This window comes from Pantherophis guttatus, chromosome 2, assembly GCF_059756535.1.
Source record: "Pantherophis guttatus breed Tessera chromosome 2, ASM5975653v1, whole genome shotgun sequence".
NCBI lineage: Eukaryota > Metazoa > Chordata > Lepidosauria > Squamata > Colubridae > Pantherophis > Pantherophis guttatus.
The window spans coordinates 136,856,339-136,883,176 of NC_142064.1; the positions used below are offsets into that span (position 1 = coordinate 136,856,339).

Here is a 26,838-nt window from a genome sequence, read left to right on the forward strand (position 1 = left end):
TACAGTTGAAATAATTATTTTTAAATCCTTCATAATTCTTACATTCTAAGTACCATTTACAAAAATTCTGCTTGTTCCAAAATGTCTAATTTTATTCAAATGGATTGACTTAATCTACTGTTGAAATTACGTATTATTCCTACTGATAGAGTATGAGGATTGACTAATTTCTAACATAAGGGATGGGTTTAGAGAGTTTTATTCTGGGTTTTTTAAATCTACTTTGGGGGTTTTCAAAACATTGAGTGTCATCGGCTGAAGCCATTTGCAAAAAGCTTTTTAAGTTTAGATAAACATGAATGTAGGAACTTGTTTACACTTTGCGTATTTATTTTTATTTATATCCCACCTTTATTTTTATAAATAACTCGAGGTGGCAAATGCACACTATTACTCTCTTATTTTCCCCAGAACTCTGGGTTGGGCTGAGAGAATGACTGGCCCAAAGTTCCTCAGCTGGCTTTACATCTAAGGCAGGGCTGGAATTGTGTGTGTGTATATATATATAAACACAAATTTTAAATTTGTACTTGATTTGATTAATGAGTTACATTAAAATATAATGTAACTAAAATATAGGTGTTTTTTTTTAAAGTACAGTCCTGTAGTGTCAGAATTCATGTTTTTACTTTCCCAATGTACTGTATTTGTAAAATGTTTGCTAATATCTCTTATTATATGAACCAAATGAACAGTCATTTTATGATAAAGTAACCTGATCCAGGCAAGGTGTTTATTTGGAGAAGTGTTTTTTTGTATGCTTACATGTTTGTATAATATAGAACTTTAGAAAGATTAAGTAACATAATTTTTTTCCCAAAGACCATTTATAAGGCAATTTTCAAAATTAGTAAATGTTTAAATAAATAGCTAAATAAAATTTATTTTTTTAAAAAAATGAAAAATTACTATCGTACATATGGGTAACATTTTTGCCTTCATTTTTTTAGTTTTCTTAATACATCCCCATATGTATGGTCCTTGGAGGTCATCTTCAAATGAGTTAGCAACAAAAGAGAATACACACTTGTGTTAATGAAGGCATATTTAGATGCACTCTGTATTTAACAAGGAAAAATATTCTAAATCCTATTGCTTAAATGTACCAAAAATAATGGCAGATGCCTAGAAAAAGCAAAATTAAGTTGCCAGTTTCATAGCCTGAAAAGTATCAAGGATATTAATTTATACTACCTATCATAATTCAGGACTTTAAGATGGGAGTGGGGGACCTCTACCATGAATCCCTGGTTCCTATCAGTCCCAATCCAGAATGAAAAAGATGAGAGTAGAACATCTGGGTAGTCTCAGGCTTCTCATTATAGTTTTAAATTCTATGAGGGTATAAACATGCTAGCTTGTCTGTAAACTCAGTTTCTAATTTAGACTCTAAGATGAAGAAATGAATTAGATATACATTTTAAGTGGTTTCATCTGCTGCATAAAGTATCAGTTGCATGTTACACTACTATCTAGCAAAGGTGGAGGGTAAGACTAAACAGGTTGAGGAAATAACAGTGCAGTTAATAATTAGGTTAAACGCTTAAATTAATGTCATTGATTTCTAATGGATGTCAAAGAAATACGGTACAGTATTGATGATAACTACGAATGTCCTGGCAATGGAAAGCTGGTGATGAAGTCAGTTGAAAGAACAGACCAAAAGAAAACCATCATTCCCAATCCACTGGATACTGCCATGATCAACTGATTTCTAGCACTCCTCCCACTTTCTTGAATTAAAAGGTAATTTTCCTGTAGTTTGCAAATTCATTTGCAGTTGTCTGCATCAATAATCCAGGTTTCTTGTGAGACTGGTAAGTGACCTGATAATAATGTCATACAGACCTTGAAATCCTGGCCTGATATTCTGCCCAGCCATTATGTCAGGCTCCATGAGAGAAAATGCACCTGTTTCAATGTTTTCTGTTCCCATTGCAAATCAGCATTCATGGTTACCTAGTTACCAGGAGGAGAGGCTGGGTTTATTTAACCCCATTCTGGCAACAACTCACTTTAGAAACATCTCCCAGCTACCAAAAGAAACAATGAGTTATAGGAACAATTTTAAAATTAATCTCTTTAACATGTATGACTTAAAATGGGAGTGACCAACTTAGGGGCTGTATATGCATGCCCTCCAATTTTCCTCTTTTTGACCCTTGTCAACTTGAAATTTTCCTGTCCTTAACAAAACTGGAAATGTGTGGAGTAGTTTAGTGTCAGCACTGAACTACTCTAATCAAGTTGTGTTATGTGACCCACCCCAAATCCCTTCCAATGACAAAATCTCAGACCTTGAGGGAGCACATGTACTTCGTGGCCCTCGCCTCTCAAAAGTATTAGATGCAACTTCCAAACCCTCCAAGGTTGCCCATCCCCTACTTAAATATCAAGTGAGATTTGTGGTTTAAGAAATCAATTTTCTTTAAAATTGACTTCTTAAAATTATAAATAAAAATTTGTTACAATGTATTATGAAGCTATCATTCAAAAAAGTTAAGATTAAAATCTTACTGAGGAACAGTTATAGGATGATGGTCTGGCTTGGATAAAGTGGGCTTTTTTTTTTTGTTTTGTTTTTGCTTCAAAAACAACTTTTGGTGCAGCAGTTACAACCTCAGATAGGGACAATAATCTGGCTATGATTCCCAAATTCTGATGATGCCCTATCTACAAGTTCACATTAGTACAAAATACTGTAGAGTATAATTTACTGAAACAAAGTGAGATGCCGTACTGTTTTTTTCCTACTCCTGAAGAAAGGAAGTGGCAGGAAAAATTCTCTTACACATCTACAGTAATGTGTTTTGTTTTGCTTTGTTTTAACAACTTATTATTTTCAGACTACAGTGAAGAAATATATATAAGCTTTACACTGAGAATTAATACATTTAATAAGAGTAAACATAGCAACACAGTATTTCTATGACAATGAAAGAATATAGCTTGATGTTCCCGACACATAATAGGAACTCCTATCAATAACTATTAACAATAGGTTAGAGTGGTAGGATAAAATGAGGAATACAATGAAACCTCAATTTAACCAAGCCCCTTTTAATGGATTTTAGATGCTATGGGAGTTTGGTGCAGTGGTTAAGGCAACAGCTAGAAACTGGGAAACTTGAGTTCTAGTTGTGCCTGAGGCATGAAAGCCAGCTCAGTTATTTTCAGCCAATCACTCTCTCAGTCCAACTCGTCTTACAAGGTGGTTATTGTGGGAAATATAGAAGGAGTAAGGTATATTTGCCATCTTGAATTATTTATAAAAAATATAATAAGGTGGATTTAAAAATTCTTTTTAAAAAACCATTTCCATTCAGACAGCCCTCCCTGTTCCCAAAATGGCAAATCTATTGTATCTGAATTAATCTGTACAAGACAATTAAATTTATGTTAAAGTCTTCTGAATTTAATAACATCTGCAACATTGTACAGATGTAAATTGCTGTCATAACATATTTTCATATTTATTGAACATTTGGAAATGACAGATACCCCTGTTCCCCAAATGGCCTGTTAAAATGAATTTTTGTTATGCAGAGCTAAAGACTTTGCAGTACACTATGTTTCTCCATCTTTCACAATACAGTGCTACTAACACTTCCCTATACCTAGAGCTTATTTCCAATATTAAATTCAGATAAAACCATACTAAAATCACCATAATAAGGAGCCATAAAATTGCAGTGGGGTAGATGTTATAAGTTAAATATAAAGATTAAATCCTTAAACTTGCCTATTTATGTACCCCCAAGCAGACCACCTAAAGGGAAAATATGACTTTTTGCTCAAGAAAAGTTGCATTTGACTATTAGATTTTACTCCATTCTTTTATAAATTTGTTTAAACAAATACGTTCTTAAACGTCTCCATTGTTTCTTCTTTTAACCTTGGCTGATCTGTTTTCACAAACTACAGGGAAGTTAATTAAAGTGTTTCCCCAGTTTCATTCCTCTCCACTGAATTAGGGCATCATAAATGTGTTTCAAGTGTTATGTTGAAATACAAACACTGCTCCCTGCAGAATGTCAAGAATGCAAGACATTTCAGAAATCATGACAACACACTAAATGTTTTCTTTGTAAACTAGCTTTTAAGTGGGGGAGTTCCTTTGACAGAAGTTCACACAGCACTGTGGCAATTTTATCTATCTACATACCTTCACCGCATTAGTGAACTCCAGCTATGGCTATAAACTGCAACCTACAACCACTATTCCAATAGTTGATCCAGTTTCAAAGGAATTAAACTACTCTCTATGCAGGTTCTTCATATGACATGGAACCATGGAATGTGAGTGACCCATGGCATGGGCTAAGAAGACAATCATAAATTATTTACTTGTGTAAGGCATATCATACATGGACTAGCAATCTATATTAACATTTCATCTAGATTAAAACAATAGTAAAACAATAAAATATAAATGTTAAAAAAGATCTGCGTTCAAATACCAATGTCTTGACTATCTCATTGAAACGCAGCATTGTTTATATTAAAAATATCAGATACTGGTATATGTGTCTGGTCACGATGTGATCTACATTTTGACAGGGGAACCCTCAGTCATACTGAAGGGGTAATATTATGCCCCATTTATACAGAGAGTCCTAGCAAACAACCATGTGAGCTGCAAATCCTATTCAGGATTGTCCATTGCTGATGTGTAGTTCAAAGCCTGGCACTTTTCTAGTGGGGTCATTTATATGTCTTCCTAACATCACAAAAAGAAAATAAGATAAGCTTTTACAGGTTGAGATTCAAATCAATGGCTGTTCTTTTGCCCCTATGTATATGCTCTGTGCATATCTGCACATCGTGTGCCCCATTGTATTGTCAGTTTCAAAGGAAATGTAAAACGGGGAGAAGGGATAACCATTTCAGATCACTCAATTCACTTCTCCTTTGGGGATGAAGGCTTTATCGTACAATTATTTTAAGGAAAGCAATAGCTTTAGGAAGCTGTTGTAGATGCTTTCCAATTTCAGATTAGTTTGAATATGACTAGGAAAATAAGGTATTAAAAATTAGCTTTTTATAAAAAATGAAAAAGGCTGGATAAAAAGATCTTTTAAAAAAACATTTCAATTTAACCACTATAGCGGTGGTTGATAAATAGGATCCATTTGCTCTAAAACTATCTGCATTTATGTTGCCAGAAAAACGTGTGACTTGCGCCACTGGATTTGATGAAATCATATACTCCTCAACCTAGAATGAAGGACCATGGCATAGTTTCTGGGACCAATGTCTTGCTGCTAGCCTTCACCTTGAATGTCCAAATACTACATTATTTTGAACTGTCTGCAATGTAAAGCCTACAAGGCGGCTATCAAATGCAAGCTACAAAATAAAAAAAAAACAAAAAATCAGGCCACAATTTTCTGCATCTCTGCTTCCATCTGGCCATGAGGATTTTTGCAGTCTGGGTTGGTCTGTCCTACTATGTAGAAGTGTTTCTGATTGTGTAACTTTCCCTACAATCACACAAACTCAGGAGTCTAATTTGAATGGAAAACTATGACTGGACTGCCACGTGACTGGTTTTGCAGTCAGTGTCTTGAGTCCCCATCTCATGCTAAGCCGAATTTAACATGCAGTTTAACATGAGGTGAAATGAAGCTGTGTGCGAGCACCTATCATCAACTTTTTCACTGGAATTAAAAGTATAGATGCTTCTGACCAACAGTTGTCTTCATGGTCCAAACTAAACTCTATTCTATTCAATTGGTCTTACTGCTTTGGAAGTATACTTAATTTGCAGTTTTTATTTATTTATTTATTTATTTATTTATTTATTTATTTATTTATTTATTTATTATTTTATTTATTTCAATTTGTATACCGCCCTTCTCCTAGTGGACTCAGGGCGGTGAACAGCCAGAGCTAAAACACATGCAGATACAAAATTTAAAATTGTTAAAAGAATTATATAACTGGCCCAATTTAAAACAGTTCAATTTAAAACCCCATGACAATTTAAAACTAAAAAACTAAAAAGACTAAAAAAGGGGTTTAATAAACCCCTGAATGTATTATTTCAGTTTAATAAAACCGAAATAATACATTTGCTTGTGCGCACTTTTAGTTCTAGGGTTTTTTAGCTACAGTACTTTTGGGCTCTGCATCTGCTAAACCACCCTATGGCCCTGTCTTAAATTGTGCTGAAAGGTTTATAAAACAGGAAGGGCTCGGATCCTAACTATAAAAATCAGAACCTGAGTGTGGCAGCAGCTATAATTTGCTCTTTCCCTTTGCTGCTGTCTAGAAATTGCCTAGAAATTGCAGCTTAAATATGGTTATATCACCTTTATTCTCACTTTCTGACATGTACAATAGGATTCTTTTTCTGTGCACTTATACAATATCACGAACTCAGGATTTTTCAAGTGGCACAAGTTTAATCATCTGCTTTGGGAATCAGAGTTTCTCTCACGTACAGCTCAATGATTGTGAAATTAAATCGCACCATTTTATAATAGAGCGGCCTAAATCAAACCAAGCAAGTATATCACCTTTGCCAACCCTAAGCCGACCAGAGGTGGCCAGGCAACTATAACTGTAAACCTTTATCTTCTGCGCATGCGCTAAAAATAGGGGTCAAACCCACCCTAGCCTAGAAGGTCCAGAAAAAACGAGAACATGCGCGAAAGTTAAAAACGCGCATGCGTCGCTATCTGAATTGTGACGGCGGGCCGTGCAAGAGAATGTGCGCGAAAGACAGCGTTGCGCATGCGTACTGGGAACGTGTGTATGTGGTGGTGGGGGGAGAACGTGCATGCGCGGAAGAAAACATCCGGCGGCTTTTGGTAAGCCCGCCGTTGAGGACGACGAAGCGGCAAGGTGGTGGCGAGTAGTGCGCATGCGTACTTTCACATGCCTGAAAGGGATGGTGGTTGTGGGGCGGGGGGGGTGAGTATTTTGCTGCGTCACCAGCTGCCTGGAAGCCGCCGTTGCTGGAGAAGCGAGAGAGCGAGAGAGAGCGCGCGCACGCGCGGCATTGTGGGTAGCAGGCCTTTCAGCCCCGAGGACGAGACGCCGCCGCTCCTACCGTCGCCGCCGCTCCCATCGCCACCCTGCCACCACCTCGTCCTAGCCGGGAGACCTTCAGTCCCGCCTTCGTTTTTTCAGGCCCGAGCCCTTTGGAGAGACGGAGAAAGAGGAAAGAGCACGAGTAGGAGCCGCCGTCGCTGCTAACATCGCTCGCCATGTGAGTGAGTGAGGCGGGCCGGGAACGGTCGAAGTGGCTTCGGATGGTCCCTTGGCGTGTGGCAGCCGGATGGATGAATGTGTATTATCTGGAAATGGCGAAAATCTTTCCCTCAGAGACCCGCCCGTGCCTTTTATTGAGCCTAGATCTGGTAGAGGAGCGGGTGTGTGGCCGGTAGTATTTAATGATGGAGCGGTGAGAGAAAGGCGGCCTAACGCGGGATTTGCTCTGGCGTGTGGGGCGGCTTTCCCCCCACTCCCCCCCCCATTCTTCCTTCTGTTACGCGGGCGTTGCTTCTTTAAATCGATAGGAGAAGAGTGCCTCTGTGCACGTGCGGAGCTCACTTTCTCCGCCACTGCCTCGAAGACCTCGCCACCGTCATAGGCTCCAACTTAAACCGACCTTCTCTTCTCTTTTCCCTTTCCTTTAATCGGTATCGAAATTACCGACTAAGGTGGTTCTTGCTGGAGCGGTCAAAATCCTTGGGGAGGTGGCGAACTAAAACCTGGTTGTGTTATGTAATATCTGGTATAGAGAACTAAACGGCATGTGCCAGGCGAAATTGTGAGGAAAATGGTTACTTGTCTAAACGGGAGGTAGGGTGGGGTGGGGAGTTACACGTAGGGAAGAGAGCTTTAAAGCAGTTTTTATTTTAGAAGCTAAGAGAAGCAAGGTCATACAGGAGACAAGATTTCTGTGAAGGGAGGGAATAATGCAGCCAAGGAGATCAAAATGTGAATGAAATAGCGTGGAGTTCTTGCGGTTTACTGGGATGGGTTAGAACATAACTGGTTTTTTTTTTTCCCCCACAGTATTCCTTACTGTACTGTACTGAAATATGTTTTAAAATGGGAATAAGACTTGTGGGCTTGTAAAAGGAACAATAATGGAGATCAGGCTGAAGAATGTGCTTGTACATACTGTACTGTGGTGGTGGTGGTGGTGGGGAACTCCCATGAGCAATAGTGAAAGAGAAAACCAAAGGCAAATCCTACTTACTGTTGCCTGGAGTGCTCATGGGTAGATTTATAACAAATGAGAATACTTGGGGATGAGTTGCAGTGCTGGTAACAGTAATCTCAAAGTAAATTGTGAATCCATTTTTGAATGAGTTTTGTTGCTCTGGAAACAGTTTGTTCTGACATAAGATGATGGAAATATACCTAGCCTTTTAAGATTCTTTAGAAAGGTTCAGAGGGCTTGCCAATATAAGAATTTATGTTTTGCTCAGGTTACTGGTGATATCTAGTTAACCTTATTTTATTTCAAAGTTAAATAGAATAGAACCTAAATTCTATTAATAAAGATTCTATTAAATCTTTAATATTAAATATTAAATAATCTTAAATATTAAAGATTCTAATTAGTACTAAATATGTGTGTCTGAGTCTGTTGATTCCAGGTGACTGGACCACTGAGATATACCATAATTGTATGTTAGATGGGAAAATCAGAAATCCTGGAAAAATACAATTTTTATCATACTCCCAAGAAAATTACATAGATATGTTCATGGAGTCAGCAAGAATTATGCTATAACTGAAGATTTAATCTTAGTATCTTGAAGTTATATTACAGTTTTGATTTTGCCTAAGGGTTTGCTATAACTATCTTATTATTTGCACATCATCATTTTCATTTTTCCTGTAGGTGTAAGAGGGGAGGCCTCACCTTCCAAATGCTCTCCAATGAATTTCTTTAGTTTCTAATAGAATAGCAGCTTTAGTCCAAGCTGAAAGTGGATTTCAGTTTGGCATAAAACAGTTGAGGGAAGCAAAATTCTAGGAGAGAATGTGTGGTGTAGATGAAAACTTCTACCAAGAACAGAAATAATTATGCTAGACTCCAGATTAAAACTCCATATTGGACTGCTCCCTTGTTTGCTTGTTACCCAAACTAGTGTGGAAAGAGTGGTTGCTCTGCATTAATGGTTTAGGAACATTTAGAAATGTCTTCTTTAAATATCATTATTGGCACATGTTTTGGGGCTGAATACTTTTTTAGGGGAGGGAGTGAAGATTTTTATATTTAGAATATATTGCTATTGCTTGATTGTGGAATGAAGTTCAGCTCAATCAAGTCAGAAAGTTTTTTGAGAATGACATTTGACAAAATAAATTTACACTGACAAGAATGCAAAATGCTGCTTGCTGTGCAGGTGTAATATGCAATTAAACATACTGTTTTAAGATGGTTCTGAAATTGTACCTGGAATATTTAAAAGATTGAAGCATTTTGGCTTAGTACAATTGATAGTAAGCCTTGTCTTCAAATAGAACTGGAAGCCATTTTCAAATTGGGGTCTTCATGTTTTATGGGTAAGATGTTACGTAAACTATGGTTTGTGTGATTTAGATGCAGAGACAAATTACATATTCACCATATCAAGAGATGAACTATTCATTTGGGGCTAACTCTGCAGCCCATACATAAGTTTTATATTAGTTATGCTTACACACTTAAAACCTCTCTTAAAGACAAACTACTGCCATAATTGATAATTGAAAGTACCAACAACTAAGTCCTACGTAGGACTTTTTATAGGGATCTGAAGTCTTTAATGGAAAACACATTAAATCATTAGCTGCTGTCATATAATGCTGTTAGGAACATAGTTTAGAAATAGGATGCTCCTAAAGGGTTGTACCAACTTGTGGCTTTAAGAACGGAGTTTCTGTGACAAAATAACATCCCAATGTTAAATGTGTGAAAAGTTGGGAATGCATAGGTAGTAAGGAAAATGGAACATGCTGTGGTTTCCACATTCCCTTCCCTAATTCACATGCATCACAACTTTAAGATTTACTGTTGTATTGAGTTACAGCTAACAGTATTTGCTGCTAGGTATTCCAGAATGAAATAGTAACCCTGTATATAGCAATTCAAATGAGAATTTAGGATGATGAGAATTTAGTACCTTATAAAACAATAGTTTTGTCATTATATAAGAAGTTGAAAATATGACATTAGGACGAAATTAGTATATTTCAGTAATCCTTAACAGTTCTTAAATTTAAAGTATTGTTCTTAAAACAGGGTGAAAAGTAACTATTCACTTTGAGGTTTAAGTATGGATGACACCTATTTCTTGCCATTTGTTTTTATATAAGATTGTTGCTTGGTAGTTTGTTGAAATCTTCCTGTAACTGAATTTCTACTGACCAGATTTTATTTTCTATTTTATTCCAAGCAAAAATTGTGTCCTTGTTGTAAGGATAATTGCAATGATCATCTAGTATTCTTAACCCTACTGAATGCAAGTCCAAGCATCTTAGCTATATACAGTCTGGTGCTTTAAAGTCCAGGAAATGAATTCAGTAATTTTTATTTATTTATTTATTTTGTGGTTAGATTTGTTAAATTAAATCTTGAGGAGACAATAGGTAAACTGTTTCCTAAACTATGTAAAGCATAAACCAAAATAGTTCCTTTCTGGCACAATGTTGTTGAATTTGAATTGAATAGCAGCACATTTCTGGTACTTGGTTAATATATCAAATTCTATTTTTGCAGTGTACATCAATATCTACAGTGGGTTTGATTGTTTTGCATTTTTAAATCTCATTTGAGTGCTTAAAAATACTTCATATAAGAAAGTTATTTTGAACCATTTTGGAAAGTCCCTTCACTGAAGAATATCAGTAATGTTAGATAAGCTTTCAGAAAAAAAACCCTTGCTATTAATGATCTTCCTTGCAGTACAGGTAGTCCTTGATTTAACAACAGTTAAACAGTTTAGTGAGTGTTCAAAGTTACAATGACACAAAAAAGTGACATAATCATTTTTCACACTTAACAAACATTGCAGCATCCCCATGGTCACGTGATCATAATTCAGACGCTTGGCAACTGACTCATTTATGATGACTACAATGGGTCATGTGATCACCTTTTGCAACCTGACAAGCCAAGTGGGGAACCACTTGGCTTGTCAGTGGGAAGCCAATGGGAAGCCAGATTGATTTTACAACTGTTTTACTAACTTGACAACTGCAGTGATTCACTTAACAAATGTGGCAAGAAATGTCATAAATGGGGCAAAATTCTCTTAACAAAAGTCTCACTTAGCAACATAAATTTTTGGCTCAATTATGATCGTAAGTCGAGGACTACATGTATACATCTATAAGAAAATATGGGTGCTATATGGGTCCTATACAATGGCAACAGGGCCTAACAACTCAGAAAAAAATCCATATGCTTTGACTGTTCAGCCATAACAGATTTCAGAAACTAATACATTGCACAAATAATTTAAGTGAAAAAAGGGGTAAAGGAAATTAAATAATAATTGCATGATGCTGATGTCAAAAAACTGAAATTGTTTAACTTTATGAGCATCATATTTAAGCTAACTCTGATTGTCCATTGTAATCTGAAAGGCTCCAGCTTTTAGAGTATAAATCTTTGTCAAAATATGAAGGAGTACTTTGTACTATTGAAAATTACATGTTATGCCAAATGTTTTTAGTAATTTTTTGAAATACATTTGAGATAGAATTGACTTTTAGTATTGGGGAAATAATATTGTGCATCTAGTTGACTACAATTCATGAACAAGGCAATAGGATTTCTTAAAGATAAAAGTTTACTTGATAATCAAGGGAAGTAAATTGCTTAACTCTGATGGTAGCAGTTGATTGAAAGATTAGGTTTATATAACCTGAAACATTAAAACTCCTACCGATACTCTAAGCCCAATTTGAATTGACTTAAATTCTTAATAATTTAAAATAAAAATATGCCTGTTTGCAATCCAGTTGTTTTTTGAGGTCTTAAGTATTTTTCCCATTTATAATTATGTTAACATGGTCTTAAGGCTTAAATATATTCCATGTCATTTTTTTCAAAACGAGTCCTAATTAAAATGAGAATCATTGATAAAATTTTAGAATTATGGTTACATTTTAAATTTATTTTATTTATTTATTTTGTCGCATTTCTATGCCGCCCAACTCCCAAGGGACTCTGTGCGGCTTTACTAGAACAGTAAGGTTAAATGGACAAATAGATTGTATAATTTTTTAAAATATAAATTCTTACAGAATTAAATATTTGAAAAACTGTAGCATTGTTCTTCCAAATTTGTCCCAATTCTGAGTATGCTTAAAAGTAGCAAAAATCTCTGTGAATTTAACATTAAGCCACAATTGCTGAAAATTCTACCATTCCCTATTTTCCCTACTTGGTTCTTCCTGCTAACTAAACCAATGAAAAATTCATGAGGAGGCAAACTAGTTTTACCCTTCCCAAACCAGGAATTAGAAATCAAATTCAAATTTAATTTCAGTCTAGTTTGTAGGGCACAACAGTTGCAAGAATTCAGGCATAATGGAAAGTTTTTGCCTCCTACTGAGAAGAAATAAGTGACTGGGCAACCTGAGCAATACAGTTCTTACAAACACTAAGCAAAAAGTTTACAGTAATTCTGGATTACTGCACCTCTGTGGATTACAGAGAATTCTGTAAAAAAAAAAATCTACAATCGAAATTGCTTTTTAAAAAAAAAATCCCTCATCTTTTTGAAGACAATGTGAAGACCATTCTGGAATTGAACAGATTTTGTTTTACATATGGAAATTCCAGATTCAGGAAATTCCAAAAAAGAAAATGCACCATTGGTCTCAAGGTAATGGTTGTCCTTGTAGTAATTGTACATCAGAGTCAATATGAAGTATTCAACTTGGTGTAAAATAATCAGTAAAAGAGGATGCAATTGTGCATAGCTGTATGCTGCCTTTTGATGCTTATTGCTTTGATTGCAGCAATTCTCTTGATGTGGTGGCTTTGTCTTTGTTTATGTCAAGATCATGGCAACAAAACTTAGCTATATGCTGTGACATGAGTAACTGTTTAATAGAAGTTGTATGTTACAAATTTGTGACATTCTATAGATTTGCCTCCTATTCACTATATTTAGTACCTTATTTTTCGGAGTATAAGATGCTCCGGACTATAACACGCACCTACCTTTTTTGGAGAGGAAAACGGGGGGAGGGGGGAATCTGCTTCTTCCTCCCAGCAATTTGCCTCCTTGCAGCAAACAGCCTGTTTCATTTTCAGTTTCAGCACATTCTGATTAGCACAAGAAGAAAATAAAATCTTGCCTCTGCTTCCCAGCAATTTGCCTCCTTTCAGTAAACAGCCCATTTCAATTTCAGTTTCAGCACAGCCTGATTAGCACAAGTAGCTGATTGTCAGTTGGATCGGCCTCCCGAAGGTCAGCTGTTTCAGGCTGCAGGGATTGCCATAGGCCAGTGATGGCTAACCTTTTTGCCATCATGTGCCAAAAGCAGGGGGCACGTATGCCCACACCCATAATTCCATGCGCGCACACGCGTACCCACGCTTTTGGTATGCAATGGCATGGTGGGCCCATTTTTTGCTTTCTCCAGGCTCCAGAGCCCCTCTAGGAGCCTGGGGAGGGCAAAAACAGCCTCCCACCCCCACCCCCGAGGCCCTCCGGAGGCCAGAAACAGCTCATTTGCCAACTTCTGGTGGGACCGGAAGTCAGCAAACAGGTCGTTTCTGGCCTCCGGGGGAGTGGGGAAGGCCATTTTCGCCCTTCCCAGGCTCCTAGAGGGGCTCTGGAGCCTGGGGAGAGTAAAAAACGGGCCTTCCTCAGAACCACCAGGCCCTCTGGAGGCAGGAAACAAGCCTGTTTCCCTACTTCCAGTGGGCCCAGAAGGCCTGAAAATCACCTGTGGCGCACGTGCCATAGGTTCACTATCACGGCCATAGCCTATTGCTGCCTCTGCGGCCCCATTTTCCAGGAGGCCAGTGTGTGGGCAGGGCTATATTCGGTGTATAAGATGCACCCAAATTTTCACCCTCTCTTATGGGGAGAAAAGTATGTTATACTCCAAAAAATACGGTATGTGACTGTATAATTGGTCTCCTGGGTAAAACTTAGGATCCCATTGTAAGTCCTTTATGAACATAACAGTAATCCAGTCCTAAAAGAATTTACATAGCTGTTCTTAGAGCTAGCACATTAATGCAAGGATTGTCCAGATCATTGCCATGTATTTGCTTTATTGTTGGAACCAAGAGGTTTTATTACCTTAATGTGAATCACAATAGCATAAATGTGAAGGAATGCTTCATCTCTCACTAGCAGTAACTAACTCAGTAAGAATTGTGCTGTAGTTCTATAGCACTTATTTGGAGTTTCCCTGAATAAAGAATCTGAAGATATGTGGAGTTTTTGGTGCTCTTTGATCTTGGCTGTTTTCTTATATTTCATTACCCCACTAGGTAACATCATCAGTGCTGGTGAGTGTGGGGTTTGCTCCTTGCTTCTATAAAGTTGCTTGCCCAGTTGGTAAGAGTGTGGTTTTCTCTGTGGTACAGTACTCTATATCTGCTTGATTGTCTGGTGTTGTCTGCTGTAAATACTGTGTTCTGGTCTTTTTATTCCACCTTAGCTTTTTAAATATTACCTTTTGAATAGTGTTTATGTGTAGTTATCAAGCCATTGAGGTATGTTCAGCTATCAATAGACACATAAGAATAAATCCCATCCACAGACTCTAAAAGAGACAACAAAAAGCTAAGAATGATTAACTAATTGGGTAATGAAACATCTGCAAGGAAATAACCAAGTGCCAAGAGCACCAAGTGACTTCAGAATTCAACCCTGAACTACATGTACTCTCTTTTATTGGATATGATGTTTATAATAAGAAAAAATTCTGCTGTATCTATAGTTTAGAAATTAGCGTTTGGAGAAAGACAAAGTGCTGTGTGCCACTTAGTATAAATTGGCTATAGATTCTTGTATCTTCTAAATAACTTTCAATTTGTCAGGATTTAGAAGATACCGTATTTTTCGGTGTATAAGACGCACCTTTTTACCCCCCAAAAAGGGAGTGAAAATCTGGGTGCATCTTATACGCCGAATGTAGCCCCGCCCACCCACCGGCCCCCACTCTTTGGCCATTTTCGGCCAGTTCCAGGCGGCAGGGATCTGGGTCAGGGCACAACCTGAGGAACAATCCTCCCTCTTTGGGACAGTGGGGGGGGGGAATCTGCCCAGCAGCTTTGGGGAACAAGGTGGGTGCCACGATTTGCGGCTGGTCACCCCTCTGGCCGCGCTGACTTCACTCCCCAGCAATGTGAGGAGTCGCTGCTGCTGCTGCCTAACCCTCAGGTCAAGCATAAAGGTAGGCCAAAATCTATGGATGTATTTGAACAATTTGCAGTTGATCCCTCTAAGTCAAACTATTAAAATATAGAAACTGGAATTCTGTAGATGAAAATATTAATACTGAATCCAGAAAAAAGACAGTTTGTTCATTAACAAGCTTGTCTACTGCATCCTCCATTCTTCTTTTGTCTCTAGACTGTTGAATATTGGGACTTGCATTAAAACAGCAACCCCCAACCTTTTTGAAGCCAAGGAATGGTTCTGTGGAGGGCATTTTTTCTGTAGACCAGGGGAGCGTGGTTTCACACATTGCCTAGATCCCGAGGGTGTACGGATGAGGCCCAGTTTCTGGCAGGCTGTGGACTACTGCATTAAAAAATGGAAATTGAAATGAAGACTTCAACTTATCCTTAATTTATAACCATCTACTTTTGCCATATTTATTATAGGTAAAATTTAAATTTCCAAAGTTTGGTAGTTAAATAATCAGTTATCAGGTAGACTTTTTTTGGAGTGGGTGGGGAAGCACCATAATTTTTTATCTAGTTCTGAAGTTACCAGCATATATTTAGGAATCCTATCATTTTTATAGCTAACTAAAGTATAAGTTAATGATTTCTCAAGTATAAGAAACTTATAACTTTTCTAAATAGAAGAGGAATGAAATTGAGAGGGAGGGAGGGAGGGAGGGAGAGACACACAGAGACAGATTACTAGAGATATTCTTATAATTCTAGGAATATAAATATATATGTACCGTATTTTTCGGTGTATAAGACGCACCGGAGTATAAGATGCACCTTAATTTTGGGGGAGGAAAACAAAGAAAAAAGTATCTTACCTCTGCCTACCAGCATTTAAGGTGGCGCCGCCTTTCTCCTCCTCCTGCAAGCGAGAGGTGCAGGGACTACTCGCTTTCCCCCAAAGAGACCCCTCGCATGCTCTGGGGGGAGGGACAGAACACAGCCTGAGGAACAACCCTCCCTCTTCGGGACAGTGTGTGTGTGTGGGGGGGCGGGGGGGGAATCTGCCCAGCAGCTTTGGGGAACAAGGCAGGTGCCACGATTTGCGGCTGGTCACCCCTCTGGCCGCGCTGACTTCACTCCCCAGCAATGTGAGGAGCCGCCGCTGCCGCACCCTCTCTGAGCCCAGGAGCCAAGCTGAGCTGAATGGGAGCCCCTAAAGGGAAACACTCCTCTTTTCCAGCCATCGCTGCCCGGATTTCAAAATGCAAACCTCAAGAGTCGCGCTTCAGGTGGCAGCCAGTTCCCCTGCAATGTGCAGCGGAGAACTGGGAAGTGCTTTGGATTCGGGGAGGAGATTGTAGCGCTGACGCCTAAAAGTGTTTTTCTGCACATTGCAGAGCCGCGCGCCCCCGTCCTCCTCCTCAGCAGACTCTTCTCTTTCCTCCTGGCCAGATCCGCCACCTGAAACACGCGGGTTCGGGCGGCAGACCCGCGATTCCCTTCCCAACTCCAAACATGGGGTCTGTGCAGAGACAAAAAAAGGTGTACCGTTCAAATACATCCATAGATTTTGGCCTACCTTTATGCTTGACCTTAAAGCAGTTTTTAAAAAGGAAAAACTTTATTGCTCTTATTGCATTTAGCCAAAGCTGCAGGGGAGGCCTAACTGACAGTCAATTTAGTCCAGTCCCAAACTGCAAGTTGCCATAATTGTATACTCTAGAAAACTAAAACAGAGAATTTGTAAGCAGTCTTAATTTCATGTAAAAAATAGGAGAGCAACAACAACAAACAATAGGGCTGTATTTAAAAAACTAATCGGGGAAAATGAAAAATTAGTAGTTATATTAGCAACCAATATTGTATTGTATTATTGTATGTCAGATGGTTGTTGGATAATGGTATTAATCTAATTCTCAAATTATTTTTAGGCAGCCTGCTTCAGCAAAGTGGTATGACCGAAGGGATTACGTCTTTATTGAATTTTGTGTTGAAGACAGTAAAGATGTTAATGTAAAATTTGACAAAGTCAAACTTACATTCACGTAAGTAAATAATTTTATTTCATTAAATTTATTATAGCTGCCCACTCCAACAGATTGAAAACTGAGCATGAACTGCATTGATATGAATACATTGGCTCTTTTGTTGATATTGAGAGTACTTGGTTTTTATTTTCTTGCAGTTGTCTTGGAGGAAATGATAACTACAAACATTTAAATGAAATTGATCTTTATAATTCCATTGATCCAAACGTAAGTTCCTTTCTTAATCATACGTTTAGTTTTAACAGAAACATTGCTTTAACACTTTAGACAGCCAAGCCTATGATTATGTAGAAAAGTTAAGATACCAAATTCTCATCCTTATTGTTTATTCTCATTTATTTGTATAATGCCAAATTTTTAACAAAGCTCATTATACATACCTGCTTGTTTGTAAAATTCCTAGAACTGTGTTACCACAAGGAATTCTGCATACATATTTGATTTTTTTTTTTTACTGCTATTCATTTCCAGGGCACTTTAGTTTGATACCCCTTCACTGATGCACTTGATTTAGTATTTCTTTTACACCTCAACTACTGCCATTCCTCTTAGAGAGATGGTGACTAATTACAGATTGCATGGTTATTTTATTGGGAAAGAATTATTAGTGGCTGTCTCTGTTAACACTGAGTAATATACATTGAAGAGTTTGTGCTGTTCAGGAATTCATTAGGTTGGATTTAAGCAGAGCAGGCTCTTCTATACAATTGGAAATAGAGTATTGATCTTATGTATTTCCTATAGTATATTATTATGTTTATGTATTTGCATCATTTTTATTGTACCATACTATAGGCTGGGAACCATGTGATTGAATACACTTTCGTATTAAAATGGTATTTTTTTACATTCAGAAAAACCATCTAATGGCAAATTATATAAAAAAACAATATGTGGTGGGAGGGCATGTAATTGGGTAAATCTGATTTCTTTAGCATGTAATTGGGTAAATCTGATTTCTTTATAGTATAACCTAGGAATAGTTTTACTCTATCTCATGTTATAAGAACTAGACATACATTGATTATAAAGGAACTTTTTAAAAATTTTTAGGAATCCAAGCATAAAAGAACAGACAGATCTGTTTTATGTTGTTTACGAAAAGGAGAATCCGGCCAGTCATGGCCACGGTTAACAAAAGAGAAAGCTAAGGTAAAAACTGTTTTACTGTACCATTTTGCACCACTCTTAAACTATTAAAACAAGCCCTCCTTCTAAACACACTTTGCATTTTTTGAATACTCAGCCATACATGTTGGGATATGTATAAAATAGAAATATATTTTAATTGAGCTTGAAAAGAATAGCTAAGCTTCAAAATTTAAAATACTTCAACATCCTGGATTTATTATTTTTAAAAACCCAAGCCTGTTATCCCGTTTTCAGCAGTTTCTTCCTTAAACTAAATACCTAGAATCTTGGCAAATGCATTAACATAGGACAAAGAGAACTAATCTCAGCATTATTTCATTTAGCATTTAATTAAAATAATAATATATCTCCATTGCCCCAGGAAGGAAAAACTAAAGAAACCACCCAGCTAATAAAATGATAGCCTTTGTTATGACTTTTTATTGTTTTAAAAAATTTAAAAATTTAAAAATTTTAATTTACAGTGCAGGCGTGCTTATTGAAATCCTCTATATATACCATTAATATACAGGTAGTCCTCAATTTACAACAGTTCACTTGGTGGCTGTTCAAAGTTACAATACTGGAAAAAGCGACTTATGACTGCTACAGCATCCCCATGGTCATGTGATCAAAATTTAGAGCTTGGCAACTGACTCATACTTATGATAGTTGCAGTGTCCCAGGTTCATGTGTTCATCTTTTGACACCACCTGACCAGCAAAATCAATGGGGAAGTCAGGTTCATTTAACCGTGTGAATCAACAACTACATTGATACACTTAACATCTGTGGCAAGAAAGGTCATAAAATGGGGCAAAACTCACTTAACAAATGTCTCATTTAGCAACAGAAATTTTGGGCTCAGTTGTGATCATTCGTTGAGGACTACCTATATTGTACAATGCAATAATAAATAAGTACCTGCCCCAAGCTCTAAATCAGCCAGCCTAACACATTTTGAAAAAAGTAGTAATATAGAACTGAGTCAGTGGAAAGTAAACTACATAAGCTCAATACAGGCTAAAAAGAGAGCTTGCCTAATGACAATTCCACAGTCTTGGATATATTTAAAAGCATTTTAGAAATTATAAAAAGGGCATGGAAATATACATAGAGTAAAGCCCGCCTAGTAGAACAAACCAGTTTAAACCAACAATGCAACCTGAAGCACAGCATCAATAAGATAAAAAGAATTTACAAAAAGTACATGTTAACAAAGCTCAACAAATCAACCAGCCCAAAGCTTTGCATTTACACAACCTTAACGTGTATGTCTTTGTGTTTGAATATAAAATATTACCTGCCTGGGAAGTAAATCACAGCACAATATATGAAACACCTGTGCTTTGTTTCAAACTCAGAACATTTGAAACAGTTGTTTCGAGATTAGAACATTTATCAGTTACTGTACAACTGTCCTGTATGTGTTTATTCCATGTCTTTTATAAGCTGTCACATGTGCAAACTCATTTCTTTCATATTCCATGGTGCATATTCAACATTCATTCTCTAACAAAGAGATTGGGTGGTCTTTGGTCTAATTCTTCCTTTCCTTGTTGAACATATTTGTAAGTATAAATGTTGAGGCAGGCCTATTAAAACTGCTTTTCTCATAATCAGATTGAAATTATAAATACTAAGGAATTACAATACAATGGGGAAGGCATTAATGAAGAGAATTCTATGTCATTGGTGATAAATAGGCTTGCTGTAATAAGCAAAGTGGAGAGGAGGTGATTTTGTTTCCTTTTCCTCTTAGTTTTCCTAAGGATGGAAAACTTACCAGTAGAAGAGAAGCAAATAAGCATTTTTCCATTTGGAGGTTCCTAAACTTTTCACATTATTTAACATGCTCACTTGATTACAAGGAACCTGAATTTAAATGTTTACTTTCTATATCCATAGCTCAATTGGCTTAGTGTGGATTTTAACAACTGGAAAGATTGGGAAGATGATTCTGATGAAGATATGTCCAATTTTGATCGCTTTTCTGAAGTAAGTTGAATATTTTATATAAGAATAATGCTGACAACATGGCCTCAATGAGTCCTTGATTATAATGCTGTTGCAGAACATTTATATATTTGTAACACAGAATGTTGTTTTTTTAAAAAGGGCTGAAGTGATCTCATGAAATTTCACATAAGAATGTCAGTTTCACATGATTTCATTTTTATTTAAGAGTTATTTTAATCATTTATGTATATGATCATGAGAGATTCTGTGATATTGATTGGAACCTGAAAAGGGTTCAATGCTTTAGGATGGCTTAATAGGTACTAAGCACTATTATTGATGGTAAAGTTTAATTCTTGGTATAAAAAGGAGTAAAACTTCCTTTAGGTCAGGTGTGTCAAACTGGCAGCCCATGGGCTGGATGGGTCACATGCAGGCCACACCTTCCCCAGCTCCGCAAAGGGGAAAAACATCATGAAATGTCACATGACAGCAATGTGACGCGGCGGGTTTGACATCCATGCTTTAGGTTGCTCAGTTCCAAAATAACAATCTGAAACCTTACTGAATATTATATTGCTTTTGTAATTAGATGATGAACAACATGGGTGGTGATGAAGATGTAGATTTGCCAGAAGTAGATGGAGCAGATGATGTGAGTAGCTTTCTATAAGACATATTTCACCTGAAGTATTAACCATGATTGTTGATAACACCATGTAAACGTGCATAGAAACTTCTTTTGGAAATGCCTACATGAACTTAATTTGGAACAAAAGTGATACTTGCACATTTTGCAATATTAAATTTGATGTTAAAAATGCTTTTTTATGGAGGCCACAGAATAATTTTTTATATCTACTGCTATATGGCTTTTTAAAGCAGTACTTTGAATTTATTTGTTAACTTTGTCTCTTTTTGTTACAGGATTCACCAGATAGTGATGATGAAAGTAAGTTGATTGCTTTAAGACATTCAGTTACTGTATTCAACTTCTTGTAAAATTAAGAAAATACTGGGAACTTGTTAATATTTATTGGTTTGCTTCTCCTATACCTCATCCTTTCTATTTCAATCAAGGATAGTTAATTAATGTTGCTGTTGATAATTTTATTTTTTAAAAAGTTCTTTGTACAGTGAATATAAAAAGTTTACACACACGTTAAATGTCAGGTTTTTGAGTTGTAAAAAAACAATCAGACCAAGATAAATCATTTCAGAATTTTTCTACCTTTAGAAGTGGTACAATTCAATTGCAAAACAAATTTCCTTTTAGGGGGAAAAATGACAATAAAAGCATACAATAACATGATTGTATAAGTATGCGTAGGGATATGTCTGTGTTCATAATTAACCAATCACAAACTGATATTAAATAGTAATCAGTAGACACCTGCCATCAATTGAAGTGACTCTGAGCAAGCCCATATAAAGTTCAGCTGTTTTAGTAGTATTATTCTGACATTTACTCAGTTGCCTCAGGGATCTCCTTGTTGGAAGGTATCAGTCAGGAAAAGAGTACAAAAAAATTTCCAAGGCCAGGAAACACAGTGAAGACAGTCATCAAGGAGAGAAAATCTAGCACAACAGTGACATTACCAAGAATTGGATATTCCTCCAAAATTTATGAAAAAGCAAGAAGAAAACTAGTTCAAGAGGCCGACAGCAATTAAAGGAGCTGTAGCAAGTAGTGATTGTGCACTACATGTGACAGAAATCTCTTGTATTCTTCATATATCTGGGCTTTTAGGTTGGGTGGCCTTTTTCAAACAAAGAAAAACATCCAAGCCTGGCTACATTTTGCAAACCCTAGCCCTAACCCTACATCAAATAACTAAAGCATGTGGGAAAATATGCTATGATCCAATAAGGCCAAGATTGAATTTTTGGGCCAGAACTCCAAAAAGGATGTTTTGTGTAAAAACAACACTGCACATCATCTAATTACCCACAGTGAACCATGGTGGTGGCAGCATTATGCTTTGGGGCTACTTTTCTTCAGCTGGAATTGGGGTTGTAGTCAGAGTGGAGGAAATTATGAACAGTTATAAATATCGGTCAATTTCAGCACAAAACATCAGGCCTCTACTAAAATGAAGAGGGATTTCACCTTTCAGCACAACAGTGTTCCAAAGCACCTCCAAATCAACAAAAGAATGGTTTCACCAGAAGACGTTTTGGAATGGCACACCTGAATCCAATTGAAAATCTGTGGGGTGACCTGAAGAGGGCTGTGCCCAAGAGATGCCCTTGCAATCTGATAGATTTAGAGCACTTTTACAAGGAAGAGTGGGCAAAGATTCCTAGGGCAAGATGTACTGTGGTGATAAGTTATTACTCCAGAAGACTGAGTGCTATCATAAAATCAAAAGCGCTTCCACAGAGTATTAGTTTAAGAGTATGCACACTTACGCAAGCACATTATTGTTCATTTTTAATGTTATTTTTCCCCTTAAAAGATTTAAGTACAGTTTATGTGCTTGTATTGCTTATATCAGTGATGGCTACACCCGACCCCCCAAAATGCAATGTGCGCGCAGCCCCCCCACATGGGTCCCGGCCCTCGCGCATGTGTGGCAGAGACCCAAAGACTAGCTGGGTGGTGCTGTGCACGCGCGGCAGAACGGAACTGGGGCAATGGCTCGTGTGCCATCAGAGAGGGCGCTGCGTGCCACCTGGCACGTGTGCCATCACGAGCTTATATGTTCTATTAATTGTTCAGTTTATATGCCAGATTAAAGATAGGAAAATGCTGAAATGTCTGATTTTTAGTCTGATTTTTTTACATCTCAAAAATCTGGCATTTTAATGGATATATAAACTTTTAATATCCACTGTATATAAGGCAACTTAAGTATCAAGTACTTTTTCTAACCTATTTTAAATCATCAGTCAACCATTGGGATAGATTTTGCACATGGGTTAGTGATTCCACACTCCTATAAATTTCAGCAGGTGATAGGATTTAGAGTACATTAGATTGGAGAAGGCCACTTTGGGAAATGAAATCCCAAGTTGTTCAGGGCTTTATAGATTAATGACCAATATTTTGGAAACCAAATAGTGGCAAATGAGCTCAAAAGTAATATGTTTTTGGTTGGTTTATCACTGTAGTTTTGAATTCCTCATTCACCACTGATCCAGGAGCCAGTAATTTTAAGCATGAAAGTTGAGGCCTAGCAGGAAATCTGTTTTAGTAAGAAAACATTAATTGGTTTTTCACATATTTCTTTTTATTCCTGTTTATTAAATTCCTATGCTGCTGATCTCACTGATAAAATGACTCTAGGTGGCATGGAAATAATTTTTATTGCTGAGGTTTGCTTGGTTACAAATCCTTTAGTGCTGCAAACAGTTATTTTCAGTTTTCCTCTGTCTGTTGACACTTCATGGGCAGAGGTAATACTTGAGGCTTACATTCTACATCACCCTTGCTCACTAGGGTACCTTATGTAGGGTATGTAGGGTATGTATTAGTACATCAGTACACCTACCAGGTTAGACTATTATGTTTAGAATTGAATCTCTTTTACCACCTATATTTTTTCCTTCTTTATTTATATGTTTAGTGAGTTCCTTTCCTTATAATCTGACAATACTCACTAGTATCCAAATGGTAGAATTCTCTTTTCACAGCTAACTGCTCCTCCCCCAATATTTAACGTGGGGTTGGCTTTCTTTTTTCAAGTTGTGGTTTAGCAGAGGTGATATCATAAACTATTATGCATTACCCATCAGTGTAATAAACATTTTGAGTTTGTTGGAATTATAAATATATTGCCCATGTAAAATCTACAAGGGCCTATAAAGACTGCCTTTGATGTTTAGGTAGCCTCTCTTGTATTTGCATACCAATCTATTCTTCCCTGGCCCCCAGTCCTGTGGAATAATAATTCTGGAGGAATAGGAAAGGATTAGTGTGTCTTCCACTGTGATTGGAAAATGTAAAACATAGTGGGAAATTGCCATTATATATCCAGATCTTAGCACATTTGGGAAAGGATATGATTAGTCATTGACTTATGACTATAATTGAATTCACAATTTCAGTCAGAAATGGTGATGATCATGAAGTGGGTCATGTGACTGGCTGATTTTACAACCTTTTTGCAGCAGTCATTAAGAGAATGCAACAGTTGTTAAGCAAATAGCACAATTGTTACATGAACTCATTCTTCACTGTAGGTGGCTTTTGCTGGAAAATGAAGTAAATGGCCACAAAAGTGGGCTGGGCATCCATAATGCAGTCATGTGATCATGGGGTGGGATGGACATCGAAATGTTGATTCTGGTTCATAAATCCCTTTTTTGGGGTCCATCGAAACTTCAAACAGTTGCTAAATGACCAGACACCAGTTGAGGATTACCTGTATGCAACGGGACATATTCTCATAAAGAGTAGTAATCCAGATATCTGTGAAAGCTATCAAACCTTGTGTATTCTAGCTTAACTACGAAATAGTATATTGTCATATTTTTGGAGGTTGAAAGTTATAGATGTTTTTCTTGACAATAATTAAGCTATTGCTATAAGCCACAACCCATATCTTTTTCTCTTTTTTCTTTAGAAATGCCAGACCTGGAATAAAAAAACTGACAAATGTTGGGGTTTGGGGAAAGACTTCATCACAACATTTCATAATTGAGATAAGAATTCCTGAGTTGATAGCTCTAAAGACAGAAAATGCATCCTTTAATTCATCTTCAACCCGTTTTAAGCAGCTTCATTGATTGGTGCATACCATTGTTCAGGGCAGTCTTAAGCTACATGAGGCAATAATGTTAGCATGAAAGTTTTCCAGACTTCCAAACAAGGAACAACAAAAACCCAATCACACAAATATCTGAGGTATAGGCAGTCAAATCAGTTGCAATAAAAGGGTTTATAAGGCCTCTTTGCCTCATTGTAAGATGTCACAATGGGTAAACTCAATTTACATGAAGTGGTAAATGTATACTTTTCCCTCTTACATTGTGGACTGCAGACAACTCAAGTTTCTGATTTTGTAGCTGGAACAAAATTGGCTGAAGCAATGTTCTAATTGGCTTTTGAAATTTAAGTTGGTAAAATACTGTACCTCCAGGGGTGTCTTCAGGGTATGTTCCACTAATGTTTAATGCTTTTCACTTTGTTGTATTTAATCACTAGTTAGTGTTCAAGATATCCTAGCTAAAACTAGCGACCCCTTTAAAATTTAAAATGGGTGAAGCGTGTACACTTGGTTGTTTGATCCTCGGAGCTCATGAATCTCTTGCGATGGAGATGGGAGCCTGTACATTGTTGCTTATCAATCTGTACATTTAGACCAAATTGTATTTGCACTGTTGGTATGAAAGCGAGTGACAAAATGTTAATACACTATTGGATCTTTTGTTTTTTTGACCAGCTTATAAGCCTGAAAACCTCAATTTGTGTTCAAAGCAGTGGGGATTTTTTAATGTCTACATTATTTCTAATAAACTGTTGAAGACTCTTATGACTGTCAACTGTCTGGCTGGCTGTAACTTCATGTATTCTTACTATTTGTTGGAATGAAGTACTTTTATTTCAAGTTTGGGATAATAATATAGGATTGTTCAAGCTGTTGGAAGGTGGGGAAAAATTAATATTCCCAAATGATTCCCCTTAAACAAAATTGGACTTGTAAGTTTTGAATACTGACAGCAATTTAAAAAAAGTGTTGTAATTTGATTAAAATAAAAACGGTCATCCCTTAAAATGTTGAGCTTCTGCATTTCACACATGATTTATGCAATTCTTATTTTTTAAAATGAGCATATGTGACTGCAGTTTGACGCACAAGAATTTACAGAAGAATATTGAATATAGACTTTAATTCTGAACAGAGAAGCATTTCTAAATGTGTGTTTCAATGCACTCTGCCCCAAGATCTTGTTATATGCTGTTCCCAGTTCCATATTTTGGTTAATGTTTTTGGTGTTTTCAGTTAAGCTGTAATCTTATGTGCATTTTATGGAGGTCAGACGAAGGTATTTGGAATAAAATTACTTGGAAATCAAGGGGGGAATCCTGTCTTTTCAGCTGGATTTGTTTTCATTTCATAGTCAATCTTGAATGTAGAGTTGGCAGAAGTCATCTCTCTGCTTGACAAGCTGGCAAATAAGTTCCTAGCCTGGACAAACGTCCTTCCATTTCAACACCAGCAGGTTAGGCAACAAACCTTTAACTGTAATTTAAACTAAGAATTGAAGAAACTATAAAATTAAATTATGGATTGGGATAGTTTATATTATTTTAGTTTGAAGGTTAGTTAAGTCGATGTTTCGCTGGATTTAATTTGTGGGATAAACAGCCTGTGTGTACTGACAAAAAAAATATTTCACATCTCATTTGGGTAGCTACCATAT

General features: G+C 37.0%; 1 protein-coding gene across 1 annotated transcript; it reads left to right on the top strand.

The window, feature by feature from the left end:
* The first annotated feature begins 7,010 nt into the window (after positions 1–7,010).
* PTGES3 (prostaglandin E synthase 3) lies at positions 7,011–26,490 on the top strand. Its single transcript, XM_034412279.2, has 8 exons — positions 7,011–7,216; positions 17,263–17,376; positions 17,517–17,586; positions 18,433–18,531; positions 20,419–20,508; positions 21,062–21,124; positions 21,397–21,421; positions 25,038–26,490. Coding segments are annotated over exons 1-8 (483 nt in total). The 5' UTR covers positions 7,011–7,214; the 3' UTR covers positions 25,058–26,490.
* The last annotated feature ends 348 nt before the right edge of the window (positions 26,491–26,838 follow it).